At 40.9% G+C, this 20,712-nt stretch overlaps 1 protein-coding gene across 5 annotated transcripts in view; it reads left to right on the top strand.

Moving 5' to 3' along the window:
* Positions 1–20,712, top strand: part of METTL24 (methyltransferase like 24) — a 172,766-nt gene that overhangs the window by 41,851 nt on the left and 110,203 nt on the right. For all 5 annotated transcript variants that reach the window (XM_047858744.1, XM_047858745.1, XM_047858746.1 and 2 more), the window contains one exon: positions 7,560–7,788. In XM_047858744.1, coding sequence (XP_047714700.1) covers positions 7,560–7,788 — 229 coding nt within the window. The remainder of the gene's footprint in view (positions 1–7,559; positions 7,789–20,712) is intronic.

Below are 20,712 nucleotides of genomic sequence, written 5' to 3'. Positions count from 1 at the left end.
GGAGGCTGAGGCTTAGGAAATTAGTTGCTCAGCCACTTGATTAGAACAGAGGGGAGCCCACCAACTCTGCTTCAAGATTGTAGAAAGGATGGGACGTTTTGACAGTAGAGTTTATTTTCTGTCATATTAAAAATGCATGAAAGTAGGTCATAAAAGTAATTGCAGAGTACCACATGCAAATTGGAGATCTCAGCTTGGTCCTGTTTTCTTGCTCTGAACTGCCTTTATAGTTTAGTTATTATTTTACACCCTGGAATAATTTCATTTAAAGCCTATCACTGAGTAAAATGAAACTAGGAAAGCTGTTTGGGGGGGGGAGTTTTTAAAATTCCTTTTTGCTTTCCTTGTACTTCAGAGCCATTAGATAATTTTGTTGCAAGATTTCAGATTACTTCCTGTAAAAAGGTGGTTTCTTATTTTCATCTAAATGTTCACTATTCAAACTCAACGTTGTGAAGAGCAGATAAGAACAATTGAATTCCACCGGGAACAGACGTGAATAGATTATGAGGGCCAATATTTTATTCAAAACCTAAAAATGCTTAATTGAAAACGGGGAACTAAAAATATTTCTGATGGGTAAGAAAAAAAAAAAAGAAAAGAAAAGATGTTTTGGATTGTGGTTGCACACGTTGATTGCACTGTTATTCAGGACTGAGGATCAGGACAAGCATACCCCCTTCTCAGGTGAATTGCTTGCCTGGGGGCAGGTAAATAGCCAGCTGACATCTCAATTGATACTGAGAGAAGAAAGAGACCCAGCCCAGAAGTGGCGGTCCTAAAATGAGGCACAAGAACAGGGAATGTGGGTCATGGATGGTCAGCGTTCGGGAGTAGTGGGGTAGTTGAGAGATGGGCAGGGAGGGCAGGTGGTAGATGGGTCATGGGGTCCCTACACCAGGCAGTAAGTGCTCGAAGCCCCAGGGCTTTGGCAGCAGCAAGACTATGCCACTTCTGTGCCCAGTCATTCCCAGGTCAACCAAAGATGATTGATAAAGCCATAGCTTGGGGTGTCTTTCCTAGAGAGGAAGAAAGGAGTCGGAGGACAGACGGACCAGAAGACAAAGGCTGAATGTCCTGCCTTCTGATCTGTTCCCTACCTTTCCTCCACCCCAGGAACTGAAGCAGGAGTCACTTCCACCTTATTTCAGAGTCTGGAATGTCTTTACTAGAAGTCAAAGCTCTTTATTCCACAGTTAATGTAAAAGCATTTTTTCCAGGAGAGTGTACTCTGTGTGAAGTTCAGTTGAAAATTAAAATCAGATCCTTTTCAACCTTGAAATGGGGTAGAATAGACCAATTAAGATAGGGGAAGGTGCTGTACAGGAAGGTTATGTTACAGAGGAAGGGGAAGAGAAGAGGAAGGAGAGGTTGTGTGTTTAGGTGATAATATCATGTACTTGACCTCTTCAGCCTGCGGTGGTGGCTGCTCTGTAAGTCTTCTCCTCTGTGACTTGGAGGGGGAGGGTTGGGGAGGGTGGTAGCTAACACGAATCGGGAAATATCCCCGATTTTATCCTCCCTTTCAAAGATTGTTTTTTCAGAGGTGGGAGTGAGAGTGGAAAAGAAAACTTGAGAAGAGACAATACATAGGTAGCAAATCTTCTTCACCTCTTTTTTTTAGTTCTCTGGCTGGTGGTACCGTTTGGTTTCAAGACATAAATTCTCAGCATAAGACAGAAGAACATTTGATAAATGGCACATGGTTAGGCAACAACTAGTATCTTACACAGAAAAGCTGGGACTTCCAGGTGCCAAACATTTTCAACTTGTAATAGTTTAACACAGCAGGTGCTCATAGTATACATGAATGAGGAATCAGAAAATCATGGACCCAAGGATCCTTTTTAAATAATTTTTTTTTCCTAATCACCACTCCCCCATGAAATTTTAATGCCAGAGATAAACTGTATATCTTTTTATGTAACATATGCATGTTGCTTTATATATAAAAAGAGGAAGTATTGTTGACTCCCAAGAATGGAATTTTGCCCCATTAGGGGTGCTATCATTCCTGTTGATAATATATGTTTTGGACAAAATCTTGGCATTTCACGCAATGTTATTTAATAAAAATCAATAATTTATAACATATTTTTTATCTACTATTTAGTGTCATTTATGCTTTGAAAAACCCAGAACAGACCATGAAACTCCTGGGAAACACGATTGTCTTACTTCTTCCAACCCTGATGCCTTCAACGGTCACAGTTAGAAACCTTTCCTATATCTGCTTTTATTTATTTTTAGCAGCTTTGTTGAGCTATAATTCACATACCATACAATTCACTCTTGTAAGGCATACAATTCAATGGGTTTTTTTGTCGCTACAGTCAAATTTAGAACATTTTCATGACCCCAAAGAGAAAGCCCTACACCCAGTAGCAGTCATTTGCAAATTCAACACGTTTCCTGCTTTTCACCCCCTCCTCGTAGGCAACCACTAGTCTACTTTCTCTCTATGAATTTGCCTATTGTGGACATTTCATGTAAATGGAAGCACACAACATGTGGCCTTTTGTAACTGGCTTTTTTTCACTTAGCATAATGGTTTCAAGGTTCATCCATGTTGTAATATGTATCAGTACCTCATATCTTTTTATGGCTGAATAATATTCCATTGTATGGCTACACCTCATTTCATTTGCTCATCAGCTGATAGACATTTAGGTTGTTTCCACTTTTTGGCTACTGGGAATAATCGTGCAATGAATATGCACATGTAGGTTTTTCGGTAGACATTAGTTTTCGCTTCTCTTGGGAATATGCCACTTCATATTCCCACCAGCAATGTATGAGGGTTCTTATTTCTCCACATTGTTGCCGACATTTGTAATTATTGGTCTTTTTGATTGTAGCTACCCTAGTGGATGTGAAGAGGTGTCTCATTGTGATTTTGATTTGTTTCTCCATGTTGGTGAATGGTCATGAGCATGTCTTCATGTGTTTGCGCTAGGACGTTTTGATTCCTGGGGAACATAAAGGACGCTTACCTTAATACTCTTGGGAATATTTTTAAAAGAATAACCAAGACCTGAAACAGTACCACATCCATGCCTTCTACCCTTCAGTAGCATTAAAGGGCATGCAGTTGCTAGCACTGTAGCTGGTCCAAAGGACACCTTTATATGACTTGGGAAGAGGCACCCCCTCAAGAACCCCTACCCCACCTGCTAGAAAACCATCATTCTGGTGACTATGATGTGAATGGTACCGTCTAGAATTGTTGGGTGCACAACTCACACAACCACACTGAGGAATCTTGATTGTTGCTCTCTGAGCATCAGAAGAGGGGGGTCAAGATAGTTACTGTTATTCTGTGACCTGTGGAAATTTAGTCCTATAATTCTCCCCGTTCCTCTTTCTTCAACAAATCTCTCAGATTTGATGCCCTTTCTGTGCTGAAGAGCTTGTCTCCATCTCAAACCCTAGGCTTAACATATGCAGAATAATATTCATAAGCATTAGTTATATAATTTTCTCTCTCCCCCGTGTAGAGATAGGTTATAGTCTTCATGAATGCTTATACATTTGAATACACCTATTAACTGCTTACCTATTTCAGAAATGGGTTGTAGCAGGAATTTCCAGTTGTCCTCCGATATCCATTCTTTCCTTTTTCCTTTGGTAACAGAACTCCTGAGTTTAGCAGGGCATCTGGCCACCTTGCTGAAGACTGCATACCCTAGCCTTCCTTGAAGCTGCAAGTGGCCGTATGACTAGCTTTGAGCAATGAGATATGAGCACATGTGATGTGTGCAACTTCTCAGCCATACCCTAAGAGGAAAAGACATGACCTTCATTCCCCTTTTACTTCTCCTGATGGCTTGAAGGCAGACGTGGTGGCAGGGAATGGAACAACTATCTTAGATCATGAGATAGAAGCCTCTGATCTACATGTCTTGCTTCATGGAATACACATTAAGTAGAACATTCCTGTAAAGTAGGATTTTCTACAGTGAATTCTCTTTCTAGATAAATAAGAGCAGCAAATGATTTCCTTACAGACTAAATACATTTTTGCTGTAAGTAATATTTTTGTTTTGGCTACTTCATAATTTTACTATATTTATTTGTTCAGAAATCTCTCTTCATTACTACTTGTGAACTTCAGATCAAGGGTTATGACTAATTTGTCTCTGGTGTCTAGTATAGTGCCTTAAACATATTAAAGTGCTTTATCAGTATTTGTTTATATACATGAAGAAGACAGCGAAACATAGCCTACCCCATGCCATGCTAGTTACTGTGTACTATGTATTCTAGGAATTCCAGACCCTATAATTTTCTAGTTTTCTCTCACTTGGGGCAGCATTTTATAGATTTGCTGTCTCTTTACTCAGCACGTGGGATTCAGAGAGAAGCAAAAATGTTATGCTGTATGTTAACCAATTGGAATTGAAATAAAAACTTGAAACGAAAAAAATAAAAGCAAGAGTGACACGGTTCTCTTCCTTATGGAGCTTTACCCTCCAGGAACTGGCGATTTTGTCGATCCCCGAGATCACAAATATTCCTTCCAGGGTTCTGTGTCCTGTGCTCATTCACAGTGAGGTGCAGTGTAAGGAGCACATTTACCTGGATTGGATCTGACTCCTGGTTTTCCTACTTTGGGCCAGGTAGCGCCACACCTATGTATATTACATTTGCCTTTCCTGTTGCTTTTTACACCTACCACAAACTTGGCTAATTTAAATTTTTTTTTTCAACGTTTATTTATTTTTGGGACAGAGAGAGACAGAGCATGAACGGGGGAGGGGCAGAGAGAGAGAGGGAGACACAGAATCGGAAACAGGCTCCAGGCTCCGGGCCATCAGCCCAGAGCCCGACGCGGGGCCCGAACTCCCGGCTCGCGAGATCGTGACCTGGCTGAAGTCGGACGCTTAACCGACTGCGCCACCCAGGCACCCCCAAATTTGGCTAATTTAAACTAAGCTTGAGGAAGTACCATTTTGAATAAATGGAAGTAAGAATTATAGATATTGATTAAATTAATGCAGCTTATTACTTTCCAGTATAGAACACTTGTGTATTAAGTGTATTTTATTTACTAAAAGTAATATAAGTTAACCCCCAAATTACAAATTTCAGTAGTTTCATTTTGTTTAGTGCCTACAAAATAGTTCCTCACTATTTGATGATTAACTTAAATATGTATGTGTGTACTTATGATATCTCTAATAAAGAACACTTGTACATATCTAGAGAATTTCTGGAAAGATACACAAAGATTACTAACTGTGATTATCTCTGGAAATTAGTGGCCAAAATTTCTAGGGGTAGAAAACTTCCTTTTTATTTTATCTATTTCCTTGAACTCTTCCTATGTGTCTTTGTTATTTTTTCATTACAAAATTTTTTGTTTAAATTGAAAACATCAATATGTAATAAAGTGCCTTACTAAAAAAGTTAGTTACAGAACCGTATGTGGTTAATTTAATCCCTAAAAGTTTTTGAAGTCTTAATTAAAATACATGTTTTAGAGTAGAGAATGTTTCCTTGAAAATAATATTTTGAAAATCCACTTAGAAAGAAATTATTCAAATTTCTCTACTCTAGAAAGTTTACATATAAATTGTATTTAATGAGTACTTTGTTGACATAGTGTTCTCCTAGTAAAGCTACAGTATTGCCATTTTCCACTGGATGACCCATAGTAACACTGGTTGGCTCATCTCAGTTTCAACACATTCAGTTAAGTGAAAAATCTCTTGGGGCAGGTGAATGTGGCAACATTCTGATAGATATAGAAAGAAATCTGTCTACAAAAACAATGCTTTGTAGTTTTTGCTCAACTCTTGGATTTATATTTCATGGCAGGTTTATACGTTAGCTGTTGCTGTGTAACAAATCACTCTAAAATTCAGTAGCTTAAAACCATTATTTATTCTTGCTTATATGTCTGCAAATCAGCAGGCTTCCATTGACGGAGGCTGGGCTCAGCTGGGAGACTTTATTTCAAGGTGTGGTGGCTAAGGGAAGTTCTGCTTTTCATAGAAATTTGGCAACTTGGCTGGGATACCACTGCCCCTCATGTTTCTTATTTTCCTGAGCCTGGCAAGTTATCTAGGGTATGTTTTCATCATGAGGACGGTATGAGGATGTCCACGAGAGTGGACAGAAGTACTTAAAGCCTCGGCTTGGGACTGGCATACTGTCACTTCCTTCCACAAAGTAAATCACCTAATCAAGCCAGAAAATCAAGGGGCAAGAAAGGACGCTCTGCTCATGATGAGCACAGCATGGCAGTAGTGTGGATGAAGGGGGACAGAATTAGAGCCAGTCAGTCAGTCAGTCAGTCTGCCGTCTGAGTTGAGTAGGTTCAGTAGGAGGTAAAAATTAGGAAACAGAATTTCTCAGGTAAAAGGAGTGATATAGTTTTGAAGGGTGCTACGTCTTCTGGCCACAAGGGGAGAGAGAATTGTAGCTGAGGGACAGCAGAGGGTTGACATGCCATGCGTCCAGTGAGGGCAAAAGCAATGTAGTAGGAGTGAAGGGAAAGAACAAGGCAAATAAGAGTAGTAAGAATGTCTAGGTGGAGGGAGGATCTCTGTACTGAAGGCTTATTTTCATTGCCTAATACCAGGTAAATACTTGTTAGCCAATGAGCTTGTACATGTCCAAATTATGAAATGTCTGCGATACTGGAGTCTAAGAGAATGAAGCATTTCTGCCCTGGGTTCAGGTTTGGCCAATGTCTTATAGATACCCTTTGAGATTTTGGTATCTTAAACCATACCTAATTATAGTATTTTGAGCAAAGAAGCCATAAGCACCATTAAAAAAAATCGTCTTTCATTTAATCTCATGTTTTTCATCCAAGCTGATGCTTTAATCAAAGTGATGAATATTACTCCACCAAATAAGGAATATGTCTGAGTAAATTAAAAATGTGTAAGTATATGAATGTTTCGCATGACGTGCTACAAAGTGGATACTTAAGTACAATTCATAATTTCTTCCTCCTGTTGATGTGAATTTAGGTGAGGTGTCTCTTCTACTTCTTGGGTACCAGATCCAGTAGAACCACACATATTTGCCTCTTCTTTAGCTGTACTATTTTAAAACGCATTTCCACTTCTAAGACAACGGATATTGTCTTTAAGTCAGGCTGCACGCATCATGGCCATTAGAATGGAGACAAATTACCTCATTAGTACACTGCACCTCTCCTTAAGGGAACCGATCCTGGCGCTTCTATTTTTGATGTATTCTGAGAAAAGCTCTTAAGATTACTGGATAGACTTGTTTCATTGCTACTATGGTTTACATCTTAAAAAAAATTAATTTGCTATGTCTCTACATGTTTGAACATGTGATTCCCTGGTCTGCATTTAGCAGATAATTTCTCTGCTTGCTTTTTATCCAGAAGCTTTTAGCTATAATGCTTTTTGTGATGGAAGCAGGTTGATTGAATGTGTACAGTTAGCCATGTGTTAAAACAGGAGAAAGCTTGATATGAATAAGAAAATTGTCCTTAGAATTGTCATTTTATCAATCTAGCACTTTTGCTTCATTATATTTGTGTTGTTATTGATTTCCACGCTCTTTCTTTATAGGCTGGGGAATGATGATACCCAATTTGAGGTTAGCATGGCCAACAATGGATGTGAAGTACATCGTTTTGATCCTAGTGTTAAATCAGCTCATGTTCTGGAGAGTCCGCGCCTTTGGTATCACCGCTTGTCCATTGACTGGCGGGACCCCCATCCAGCTGTTGCTGCCCCCAAACTGCACGGCAACACCAGGAAACTGGGAACCATTTTGAATGAATTTGGGCATCACAAGGTGAGATTTTTTTCATTTGATCTTATAATTAAGTAAAGTGAACAAACTCGTAAACTTTAAAAAATGCAAACCAAGAATTGGATAGTTGAGGATCTAGTTTCAGTTTTACTGATGTTCACCCACCATTATTTATAGCATCAGCTCTGTAGACATGAAGTTTTGGCAAGGACAGAGATCTTAAGTCGATTTGTAGATTGTAGTCGCTGTTGAGTAGTGCTAGGGTTTTGGCCAAGACTGGGCAAGGAGCTAAGAAACCTACTTCTGGCGTAGGTTCAAGAGTCCCATTTTCATTTGGCAATTGATTTAAAGTGTTCAGACAGAGCAAACTACTTATGTCGGCCTCAAATACAAAAAGTAATCAGAGCCAGGTTTTTGTTTGATAAGAGATTGCTCATGTATCATGTTTCTCACTGTTTTAACAACTATTTTGGGTTTCTAGGCTCTTAAAGACCAGAAAAAAATGTATATCTTTGATTAAAATGAACTTTGTAAAATTGAATGGACATTATGTGTGTTGCAACTGATATAATTGTGTCAAAAGTATGTCAAATCTCTACAAGTATTTTATTGTGAATGGATAGCAAGAGGAAACTCAATCTTTGAACTGTGTTCCTGGAAAGCAATTTTTTAGTGTAGACCTGAGCCAATTGCATTCTGTAGGCAAATACTAGATAATTCTCCTGAGTGTGCTTGGCTTGCGTTTGTTTGCTAACCTGCCTGGGCTCGGCCTACTTTGCCTTCATGTTCTCAGCCAGAGATGGCATGTGATTTGGAACATGCCAAAATGGGTGCCTCTGAAAACCAATGTACATGGAACTTAATTTTAAACTTGAGTTGGCTCCTTGATCTTTAACAAAAGGGCTTTTCGTCTGCGTTGTTCTTTTTCTTCTCCGCTCCCTCTTGCTCCACTTCCTCCTCCTCCTTCTTAAAACACACACACACACACACACACACACACACACACACACACACACACACAACTTCCCTTTAATTGGACAGCTGGAGCTTCTTCAAGAACGATTTCAGGGGCGCCTGGGTGGCGCAGTCGGTTAAGCGTCCGACTTCAGCCAGGTCACGATCTCGCGGTCCGGGAGTTCGAGCCCCGCGTCAGGCTCTGGGCTGATGGCTCAGAGCCTGGAGCCTGTTTCCGATTCTGTGTCTCCCTCTCTCTCTGCCCCTCCCCCGTTCATGCTCTGTCTCTCTCTGTCCCAAAAATAAATAAACGTTGAAAAAAAAATTAAAAAAAAAAGAACGATTTCAAAGAATTTGCTGCTCTTTTGACATGTGATTAACTGTTGATTTGTATTTTGCTCTGCCATGGACGGTCCCTAGAATTTAATAATTAGGAGCCTAAATGAAACATATATAGGATTTGGGGGGGGGGTGGTAAAAATCTCTGAACAGAAACTGATGTGAGAGCATTGTTCAGCACTTTATTTTCTTTTTGCTACCTGTTACCTTCAAAGACCTGTTTTTTGGCAGCTGAAAATTACAGGCTTGAATCTCTAATGTGTCAGCTCTCGGATATTCAAAGAGCTAACTACAGATTCTTTGTGTTCATTTGGGACTCTTGTTGTTCTACCATGATGTTCTGTACACCTTGGCCCTGTCTACCCTCACTCTTTAAAGACTGAATAGAGACTGCTTTTTTCGCTAATATAGTAGCAAACGATTTGGTAAATGTGAGGATAAAATAGGGCTTTGAAAACTGACGTGTGGATATAATTTATCTAAGCCACGTTCCCTATGAAAAGTGTGTTTTCAGATACCCAGGTATGCACCCGAATTGTGTTTGTTTAACTGCCTAGGAGCTGCAGTGGGCAAACCTTTATGCTGCTGATGAAGCATACAGTCTTTCACACTGCTCCTAAGACAGCGGAAATATATATAGGGGTACCTAAAAAGGATAAATGTTCCAAAGGATTTTTTATATTCCTAAGGCTACTTATTTTTTTAAAAAATTAACGTTAAAGCATTATTAAATTAAAAATATTCTGATAAGTACTTATTTAAAAACATTAAAAAATTTTTAATTTCTTTTTATTTTTGAGAGAGCGAGAGAGACAGAGTCTGAGCTGGGGAGGGGTGGGGAGAGAGGGAGACACAGAATCGGAAGCAGGCTCCAGGCTCTGAGCTGTCAGCACAGAGCCAGACGCAGGGCTCAAACTCATGCACTGCGAGATCATGACCGAAGTCGGATTCTCAACTGGCTGAGCCACACAGCCACCCCTATTTAAAACATTTTAAAACCTAAAAATGGTTAAGATGGTAAGTTTTATGTTATGTTATGTGTATTTTACCACAATAAAAAATTTGGGAAAAAAAACCCATGAAAGTAATCTGGCTCAGAATTGCCAGGTATATATTTGCTGCTTTAAAAATTCCTTATTGAGGAATTGAAAAGATACTGATACACTTTCATAGGTGTGTGTGTGTGTGTGTGTGTGTGTGTGTGTGTGTGTGTGTATTTGAATGCTTTAAAACAAAGCAAGAAAAATGAAACCCACTGGTGACTGATTGCTTCCATTAGAAACATGCCTCTAAAAGCTATGCGGTGCCAGATAAAAGGAAACTGCATTTCTGGCCTGCAGCAAGCAAAGTCTGTTTTCATTTTTCTGCATGTGTACAGACACTGGTCAATAGGATGTGGCTCTGGCAGGAAAGCAAATAGAAAACACATACACACACACACACACACACACACACACACACACACACTAAAATATGTGCATGAGCCTTGCCTTCTTCACTCATTTTTTTCTGCAAGTGATTTTAGAAACCAGAGGGTTTTGGGTTGTTTTGTTTTCACTTCACGATGCTAAACTATTTTACATAGTTTGGCGATGTTTTCCATGTTCTCTTCTCTTTATCCATACCTAGACTCCAGCCCCTCAGGCAAAAAGGAAAGGCAATCCCCTGACATGGTGACAGAAAGATGCATGTGGCTTTTGCACTGCTTTAAAAACCCTTTGGTAATTTTAATTTCAAACTATAAATCAAAGCCCTTTTGAAGCATCAGGTGAGAGGAGCAGCAGCAGCAAAACCATGTGAACCATAAGCCATAATAGCACCTGGATCCAGTATTATTAACGATGAACTGTTTTCTCCTTGCCGATGTACTTGTTGCTGTAACTATGCATAAGAATTTTTCCAGGATGGGACTAGAAATATCGAATATGGAATTTCTGCTCATATTAATTGTAACGTGTGCTTTTTTCCTAAAGTCTCTATGACACAGAGCATCTTAAATGATCCAGGCTGATGAAAGAGAAGTTACTACTTTCAGTCTTAGCCATGCTGATGATAATATGAATAAGAGGACTGCCTTAGACTTTGACTCTGGAAGCTCAGTAATTTACATTTGAAGCCCTGGTTCTCGTGGTGGTGATTTTTGGCGATGGGCAAGTCATTTAACCACTCTCCTGCTCATTTTGATCGCGAGTGTAATAGGGACAATGACACTACCTGGATGGATTGTTTTTGAGAAGCACATCAGAGAAGACAGTACGATTGAAAAATGATGATTTAAATTCAAAGGATTTTTAAAAACAACTTCAGTAAGTTTTTACAAAACTCTATAGAAAACATTTCTGTTTTCTTTTCTTTGTTTTCAGGGAAAATATATCAGATTTCCCTGGAAGTTGCTAACTGCACCTAATTCCACTCAAGAGTTTTTAATGAAAGCTCTGTGTGACACTGAAGGGCCATTGGTTCTTCAGACGTGGTGGTAGAGAACTGTTTCTGTCTGCTGCCCTGGGGCGCTGAACAGCTTTGCTGGCGATTGTGTAGAAAGAAAACACTGTACTGTAGATAAATTAAATAAGCTGCTGAGAATTAATACAGAGCAGAAGCGGAGCATGGGGCCTTGGGCTGCGGGTCAGAGGGACCGGGTGGAGCTGACCGATGCCTGCTCAGTGAGGGTGCAGGCGCGGGTCCTCCCCTGGTGGGTAGGGCCGCTGCCTTGGGCTGAGTAGCCGCTGGTACCCTCACTGGAGGGGGCGGGGCCTGCTTCCCGGCCCTCCACCCCGCCCTCCACCCCCTACCCCTCCGGCTCCCCAGGGATCATGAGAAGTCAGTTCTGTTGTGTGATCCCAGCTGTGCTGGGGCGAACCCGGACTTTGAAATTGAACTACAGAAAGATTCCCTTTTCTTTTGCTTATCGAATCGGCAAATATAAACAAGATGTTGATACTGGCCTAGAGTGGAATGCGTGTTGGGAATAATACTCCTGCTTTGCTGCTGGCAATGGAAAACGATAGATTCAGGAAGAAGATTCGGCTCCACGTGTATATTATGTCACTTTTCATTCCCAGAAATTTTCTTTACCTGAAATTCTATTTTGTCTGCTATTAGTTCTGCCGTGACAGTTTTTTTGTTTTGTTTTGTTTTTTGATAAATATTTATGTGAAATGTCATTCCACATTCCTGTCTTTTTCGATACAGTTTTAGTTTATGTCGTGTTCTCTCTCTCTCTCTCTCTCTCTCTCTCTCTCTCTCTCTCTCATAATTTTCTCTTTTTGGTTTGTGTTTGGCGTGGGGGAGGGGTGCATCTTCCCTTTAGGGAAGAAGGAAGAAGGCGCGTCACCTTTCTTAGAATTATCTGGAGAAATAATATCCGTGGAACTCACGAGTAAACTGGCTTAGTTATGTTTTCTGAAGCATACTAAAAATACCTAACAAACAAAAGAGTTTGAAGTACTTACTTGTACTGACCCAAATCCTATTCCATGCCATTCTCGCTCATATTTACTGTGTATGTGAATCATCTGGGGATCTAACTAAAATGCAGATGTTAATTCCGAATTCTGGGGTGGGACCCAAGATTCTGCATTCCTAGCAAGCTACCTGGCCCTGCTGAGGCTGCTGGTTGGGGACCATACAGTGACTAGCAAGGCCTGTTGGCAGAGGATATTTACTAGCAGTTGATTTCCCCCCCGGAAGCCCAGCCCTGGGCCACTTTGTGTTCTGATGCCCTCCACTCTCAGCCTGAGTCTCTGCCAAGGGTGGCATGAGGCACAGATGCTGTGCTGTGCTCCAGATCATTTTCCTGTTCCCGTGCCAGCCTATGCACCACATTTCTGTATTGGACTTGCTATTTTCTTGGAACAAATTTGTTTTTCGCAGGAGGGAAGCTCTTCTGTAAAAATGTCTCATCGGGTGCCTGGGTGGCTCAGTCTGGTGAGCATCCAACTCTTGATTTTGGCGCAGGTCACGATCTTGGAGCTCCTGGGATGGAGCCCTTCGTCAGGCTCTGTGCTTGGGATTCCCTCTCTCTTGCTCTCTGCCCCTCCCCCATTCTCTCTCTCTCTCTCTCTCTCTCTCTCTCTCTCTCAAAACAAACATTAAAAATAAAAGTCTCCTAGTGGTCTCCCACACCAGTTCAAGGCCCAGACAGGCCCGAGTTCTAAATGACTAATGGTTAAGCCTCCAGCTGGACCCCTGCATCTCAGATGTGTGTTCCTCACTAAGCAACTAAGCAGTATATGGCTTAAGAATGGGACTCATGTGGGATCCCATTCCAACCATCTAGTGAAGTGCTCAGGAAATATATGATACTTGATCTGACTTTCTACCTAGTACCTTCCTAAATAAGATGCAGAGTATCAAAGTTTGAATGCTTTATCTTTTTTTTTTTTTTAACGTTTATTTATTTTTGGGACAGAGAGAGACAGAGCATGAATGGGGGAGGGGCAGAGAGAGAGGGAGACACAGAATTGGAAACAGGCTCCAGGCTCTGAGCCATCAGCCCAGAGCCTGACGCGGGACTCGAACTCACGGACCGCAAGATCGTGACCTGGTTGAAGCCGGACGCTTAACCGACTGCGCCACCCAGGCACCCCTGAATGCTTTATCTTTACACACAGCCTACTGCAGAATTAATAAGCAGCAGTTAGAGCATCCAGAGGCCTTAGCCACCGATGTTTCAGAAGAACATTTGGGTGGGAAACGCCATGGAAACAAGATATACTATGGTAAAGGTAGAAGTCCAGGTGATTCTTTTAGGGCCTGGTGCAATCTTCTGTTTAGACTTGTTGATACTCCTTGTTCAAAGAGAGGTGTGTATCTTTCTGTGTATTCGAAGGCAACTTCGTCTTGCAGAATTGCTATTTAATCATGACAAGGCTATGTGTCTGTGAAATAAGCCAGTAGCAATTTAGGAGTAATGAGTCAGTTACATTCCTGAATTGCAATTTGAAATGCAGACACATCTTTCTGTCTCCATCAACCTGTAGTGGTCCCAAAGGATGAGCCATCGTGAGCACGTGGGTTGAGAACTTCTGCACTCAATATGCAGGAAATGAGTGTCGGCTTTTTACCCTTTTCACTCATCTATAATGGTGAGATTTGCTGTGAGGCAAATTTCCGGGCTCTTAGTGATTTTCAAACCATTCCGTATTTAGCTAGCATATAGATTATAAAGCCTGTTTTGAAGAATGAGCTAGGTACGTGTGGATTTACCCCTGGTTTGTTTTTTCTTCGATGTGTTTTCCTTGGGCAGAAGCCATGACTGGCAAGGTTGCGTGTGAACCGTGCTCTGGAATCCAGAGACCCACTCCCACCTGTACAACTGAGTGGTTCTCAGATCTCAGTGTTAGAATTGGGAATACTGGAAAACAAACCAAAAATAACAGCACAAGCAAATAATCTGATCACCCAGGGACCTTGATTAAACTGTCGAACCCAGAGCCAACCTTAGAGATTCTCAGCTGGTGTGGCATGGAGCCAGAGAACCTGCATTTTTGGCGGGGGGGGGGGGGTGTTAAATCAGGTGGTTTATTAAAGTTAATGCTACACCTGGTTTAGTTCTTAAAACTGTGGTTTACCGACATGGCTTGCATCATAGTTCTGTTGGATAGGGCTGGTCTAGAATTCTAGCTCCAGCTCTGCTTCTAAGGAAGCTTCTCCTAAGGAAGCTACTCCTGAGTAGGAGAGACGCAGGGTCACATGGAGTTCAGTGGGTTACTTGACTGCCGGGGTCTTTGCAGAGTTTCCTTGTCTTGTCTGGCCTTTTGAGATTCATCCATGTTGTGGATGTCAGTATTTTTATTCCTTTTATTGCCAAGCAGTGTTCGAGAACCTGCATTTTTAACCAACCCCCACCTAACTCTGACCCAGGTAATATGAAGATCACCCTGTGAGGAGTGTCAATGTGTAGAGAGGACTTCAGTGGCTGAGCCTTCCATTTGCAGATCCCCCTTCCCCTGCTGCATATAAAAGGACTAGTATCCAAAATCTATGAAGAACTTGCCCAACTCCACACCTGAAAAACAAATAGCCCAGTGAAGAAATGGGCGGAAGACATAAATACTTTTCCAAAGAAGACATCCAGATGGCCAACAGACACATGAAACGATGCTCAATGTCATTTATCATCAGGGAAATACAAATCAAAGCCACACTGAGATACCACCTCACACCGGTCAGAGTGGCTAAAATAAACAAATCAGGAAACTATAGATGCTGGCGAGGATGTGAAGAAATGGGAACCCTCTTGCACTGTTGGTGGGAATGAAAACTGGTACAGCCGCTCTGGAAAACACTGTGGAGGTTCCTCAAAAAATTAGAAATAGATCTACCCTATGACCCAGCAGTAGCACTGCTAGGAATTTACCCAAAGGATACAGGAGTGCTGATACATAGGGGCACTTGTACCCCAATGTTTATAGCAGCACTTTCAACAACAGCCAAATTATGGAAAGAGCCTAAATGTCCATCAACTGATGGATGGATAAAGAAGATATGGTTTTTATATACAATGGAATACTACTTGGCAATGAGAAAGAATGAAATCTTGCCATTTGCAGCAACGTGGATGGAACTGGAAGGTATTATGCTAAGTGAAATAAGTCAGAGAAAGACAAGTATCATGTATTTTCACTCATATGTAGATCTTGAGAAACTTAACAGAAGGCCATGGGGGAAGGGAAGGGGAAAAAATAGTTACAAACAGAGAGGGAGGGACAGGCAAACCATAAGAGACTCTTAAATACAGAGAACAAACTGAGGGTTGATAGGGGGTGGGAGAGAGGGGAAAGTGGGTGATGGGCACTGAGGAGAGCACTTGTTGGGATGAGCACTGGGTATTGTATGGAAGCCAATTTGACAATAAATTATATTAAAAAAAAAAAGAAGCAGGAGGTTGAATGAGGTTCTGTGTCCTCCTTCTCTATCTCTTCACCAAGTTCCTTTCTTCTTTGTGCCTCAGTTTTCCCTATTATAAGGTGTGTGATATGACCCCTGCCATTTAAGAAGGTTGTGCAGGCAAATAAACTCATGTTGGTGAGAGAAATGAATGGAGTATTTTCATGAGCCTAGAATTGTGATTTTACATAAAACAGAGCATTTTGACTGATTGTCGCTTCTTTGAGATTTTCAAAGGGGTCCAGTATTATTACATAAAGGGGATGATTTCACACACAGAGGACATTAGGCTCCAGTGAATGGCATTTGTTTTTCTTCACTGCTGTGTCCCAGGGTGGGCGTACTTGAGAATTCTGCCATTTTGACAGAGTTTTGGGAAGGAGAACCAAATGGATCCTGAGGAAGCGGAGGGGTTCTTAGCTTCAGGTGTCCACAAAGGTTTCCCTCTGTGTGACTCCCTTCTGTAAAAGAGATTGTGGTTCGATAGAAGAATGTTATGTTTAGCATTGCACAGCTCGGTTTCGCCGGGTCATGACATTCTGCCATTTATTTTATATGTGTTAAAAAGTGCTTAATGCTTTTTGACAGTAAGAGGCCCCAGAACTTGTTATCATATTAGTGAATCCTCTGAGGGTGTATATTCTTTAAATTTTTTTTTTAACGTTTATTTATTTTTGAGACAGAGAGAGACAGAGCATGAACGGGGGAGGGTCACAGAGAGAAGGAGACACAGAATCCGAAACAGGCTCCAGGCTCTGAGTGGTCAGCACAGAGCCCGACGCGGGGCTCGAACTCACGGACCGTGAGATCATGACCTGAGCCGAAGTTGGCCGCTTAACCGACCGAGTCACCCAGGCGACCCTGAGGATGTGTATTCTTGAGCAAACCCTGTGAGGTCACATCCTGACCAGCCATTTCTGCCTGGGGAGCTCAGCCATGCCGGTTCTCTGAAGTGCCCGTGCATAACCAACCCCCCATGAAAACAGGCTCCAGGTGCTTGGGGGAAAAGTGGGCATAGTTTTATGTGGAGGTAAAACTTGATTTCTTTTCCAGCCAGTGAAAATATAAGGAAAGGAAGGTTTCACTTGCCGCTTTTTAGTTAAAAACATAAGGACCTTATAAAAACACTAATTTCCCAGCATGGAGTGGCATTCAACAGTTTTGCAATTAAAATGATAATGAAACATTTCTTATAAGAACTTCTCTTTAAAATCAGCACACCATTAGAAGGAATTATGTAAAGCGGCCTCTCTGTTCCAAGTTTTATTTTAAGCTTTAATTTATTCCAGATTCTGCAGGAAAAAACCATCCATGTGACGAGCCTGCTAACAGATGTCAATTTAGTTTTATAGCACATGCCTGCACTCCAGAGTCAGAAAATGGAGATTATCCTTTTTGCCTGCTGTTTATTACACGGCACCGCTTTATAACACTAAGCCCTGGAGGATAGCTGATTAATAACTTATGGGCAAGCAACTTATCATCTGCTCTCGTCTTCTGTGGTGTTGAGCGTAAGCTTTATTTCACATTACCCTTTTGGATTAAAAGAGGTGCCGGAAGGAGCAAAGGTGACAGGAAATGGATCTTTCTCTTTTAATTTCATCTAGGCCAGACAACAGATTATACTGTAGTGAAGAGAAATAAGAGAAAAAAATAGAATTATTCAACTAGAAAGAATTAAATTTCTGGTAATTTTTTTTGTGCCTTTGGTAGATAACACAAAGTAGTTCTATATGGCAAATATTATATCAAAATCAACCATAACCACAATTCTTCCCTTCCTCATAGTCACAGGGTCCATTTCTCTATGTTCACATGGCGTACTAATTATTGGTTGATGTTGCACCTCTGTTCATATTCCTGTCTGTCCAGTCCATTCATCTGTCCATCCATTCCTCCCTTGTCATCTGTCCATTCAATAAAGACTTATTAAGCATCTTCCATATGCAAGTATGGTGCTTAAATAATGAAACTACAGGGGAAAAACTCTTTATGAAATTAGAAAAAAATTTAAAATGTGGTAAAGTACACATAACATAAAATTTACCATCTGAACCATTTTCAAGTGGATAGTAAGTACAGATCTTCCTCGACTTGAGATGGGGTTATGTCCTGATAAACCCTTTATAAACTGAAACTGTCATAAGTTGAACTCGCATTTAACACACCTACTAAACATCATAGCTTAGCCTAGCCTACCTTAAGTGTGCTCAGAACACTTACATTAACCTACAGTTGGGCAAAATCACCTAACACAAAACCTATTTTATAATAAAGTGCTGAATACCTCACGTAATTTATTGAATGCAGAAAGTGAAATATAGAATCGTATAGATACAGAATGGTTGTAAGTGTATGGGTTGTTGACCCTTGTGATCGCATGGCTGACTGCGTGCTGGGGAAAGGGTCATACTACATATTGCTAGCCAGGGAAAAGATCAAAATTAAAACACGAAGTATGGTTTCTACTGAACGCGTATCGCTTTTGCACCATGGTAAACTCGAAAAGTCCTGAGTGAAACCACTGTAAAGCAGGAACCATCAGCATATTCACATTGTTGTGCATCCAATCTCTAGAACATTTTCATCTTGCAAAACTGAAAGTCTATTCCCACTAAACACTAATTCCCTCCCTCCTGCAGCCCTTGGCAACCACCACTTTATTTTCTGTTTCAATGGATTTGATGCTTCTAGGTACCTCATATAAGTGAAATCATACAGTATATGGCTTTTGTGACTGGCCTATTGCACTCAGCATAATGTCCTCAAGGTTCATCCATGTTGTTGCATGTTTCAGGTTTTCCGTGCTTTTTAAGTCTGAATAATATTCCCTTGCATGTGTCAGTGGGCCATTGGGTTGTTTCTACCTTTTGCCTATTGTGAGTAACGCTTCTATGAATATGGGTTTGCAAATATCTTTTCAAGACCCTGCTTTCTGTTGTTTTGGATATATACCCAGAAATGAAATTGCTGCATCCTATGGGAATCTATTTTTAATTTTGTTGAGAACCTGACATAGAGTTTTTCATAGTAGCTGTACCATTTAACATTCCCATAAACAAGTCTCTTCAGATTTAGCATGTAGCGGGGTGCCTGGGTAGCTTAGTTGGTTAAGTGTCCGACTCTTGATCTCAGCTTGGGTCATGATCTTGCGGTTCATGAGTTCGAGCCCCACATTGGGCTCTTGGCTGATGGCATGGACCCTGCTTGGGATTCTGTCTCTGTCTCTGTCTCTGTCTCTCTCTGCCCCCCTCATGCACGCTCTCTCTCTCTCTCTCTCTCTCTCTCTCTCTCTCTCTGAGGCTGTCTCTCGCTCTCAAAATAAATAAATAAAAAAAAAAGATTTAACGTAACTGAAAAACAGAAATGTGATCCTGTAAAGAGTGCTACAAAGAAGTATGATGTGCTATGGGAGTATTTAATAGAGAAATCCGTCTAATATGCCATTTATTTTTGTATTCCTGATGCCTAGTCCATAGTGGGGACTTGATGAATGTTTGGTGGGTGGGTGAATGAGCCATTCAGACCCTTGGTGGTTAGACCCCTTTCCTTTGTTTGTTTCCTGATATTCAGCTCCCCTCTGGTCTGCAGGAATGGCATAAGAGGGCAGCAAGAGAGTTTAATAGATTGCTAGCTTTTCCTTGGTTGCGTCTATTGATCTCTGGCGAGAGTATGGAAAGTATTTTCCAGTAGTGTTTCTTATTCTGTATCTCATCTAATATCCAGAGATGTTGAGATATTTCCACCAGATATGTTTCTGCCTTTTCTTTGGGGGAGAAAAAAAGAAAGCTGCCTGCAGATGTAGGATGAAAGTGTAGTGAAGTTAGGGAACGGTGGGGATATTCAGGGAGAAAATGTTCTTCCTATTCTTAGAACACTGCCTCTAGTCCCTAAAGAATTTTGTTCTATAAAGATAGCAAAAGGGCCTCTTGCTCATTTTCTCATTTGGCTTAAATCAGTAGCATTTTGCTCAATTCCATGCTATTTATAGATATCTTAAATTGCAATTTAATTCTTGAGATTTTTAAAGGGAATTTCAGATATTTAAAATGTATAAAGCATTATATTCATAGACTTAAATTTCTTGTTTCTGGTTTTATGAGAGCAATCTGTTAACCTGATCCCCAACCCAACGAAAGACATAGTTGTTATTCTACCCAATTTAAAAACAGTTTTGTTGGCAATGGAGGCATAGAGGCTGGCCACAAAAATATTTGGCACAGCTCTTTCCTTAGAAATTTTTATTGGTTTTGCTGTTTGCCACCACATTATTATTCTGATAAGCTAGAGAAATCCAGTTATCTGTCCAAAATGAGTCCTGAGGTTTCTGTCAGTTGCTCTGGTCATGGTATTGGCCCAGGAACACATTTCATTGGCCCAGGAAAATGATGACATTTTCAGAATGGTGCTCTGGAGGCAGGTGGCAAGTACTGGGCCATGTTGTCCAGGGGAAGGGTCGCTAGCTCTCATCCAAAAAGACCCCAGCGTTAGCTTAATCTCCTGTTAGTTGTGTGTATAAGCCCTCTTATTCACCTCAGAGGGTAACTAAGCCCTCTGAGCCATGTGTTATTTTTCTGTCAAATGGGGATGATAATCCCTTCTGAGAAAAACCTTCGGGATTAAAGACAAAAAGGCCTGTAAGGGCCTAGAAGAGTGCGTGGCCAGCTGCTTCCCAGATGGGAGCTGTTTTTTAAATAGTTATTAAGTGGGATTGATACGAAATGTTTTAGACCAATATTAAAATACCTAGAATGGAATTTTATGGTATGGACCATTTGGTAT

Source organism: Prionailurus viverrinus, chromosome B2 (genome assembly GCF_022837055.1).
Source record: "Prionailurus viverrinus isolate Anna chromosome B2, UM_Priviv_1.0, whole genome shotgun sequence".
Taxonomy (NCBI): Eukaryota; Metazoa; Chordata; class Mammalia; order Carnivora; family Felidae; genus Prionailurus; species Prionailurus viverrinus.
This window is presented reverse-complemented; position numbering and strand designations above follow the sequence as displayed.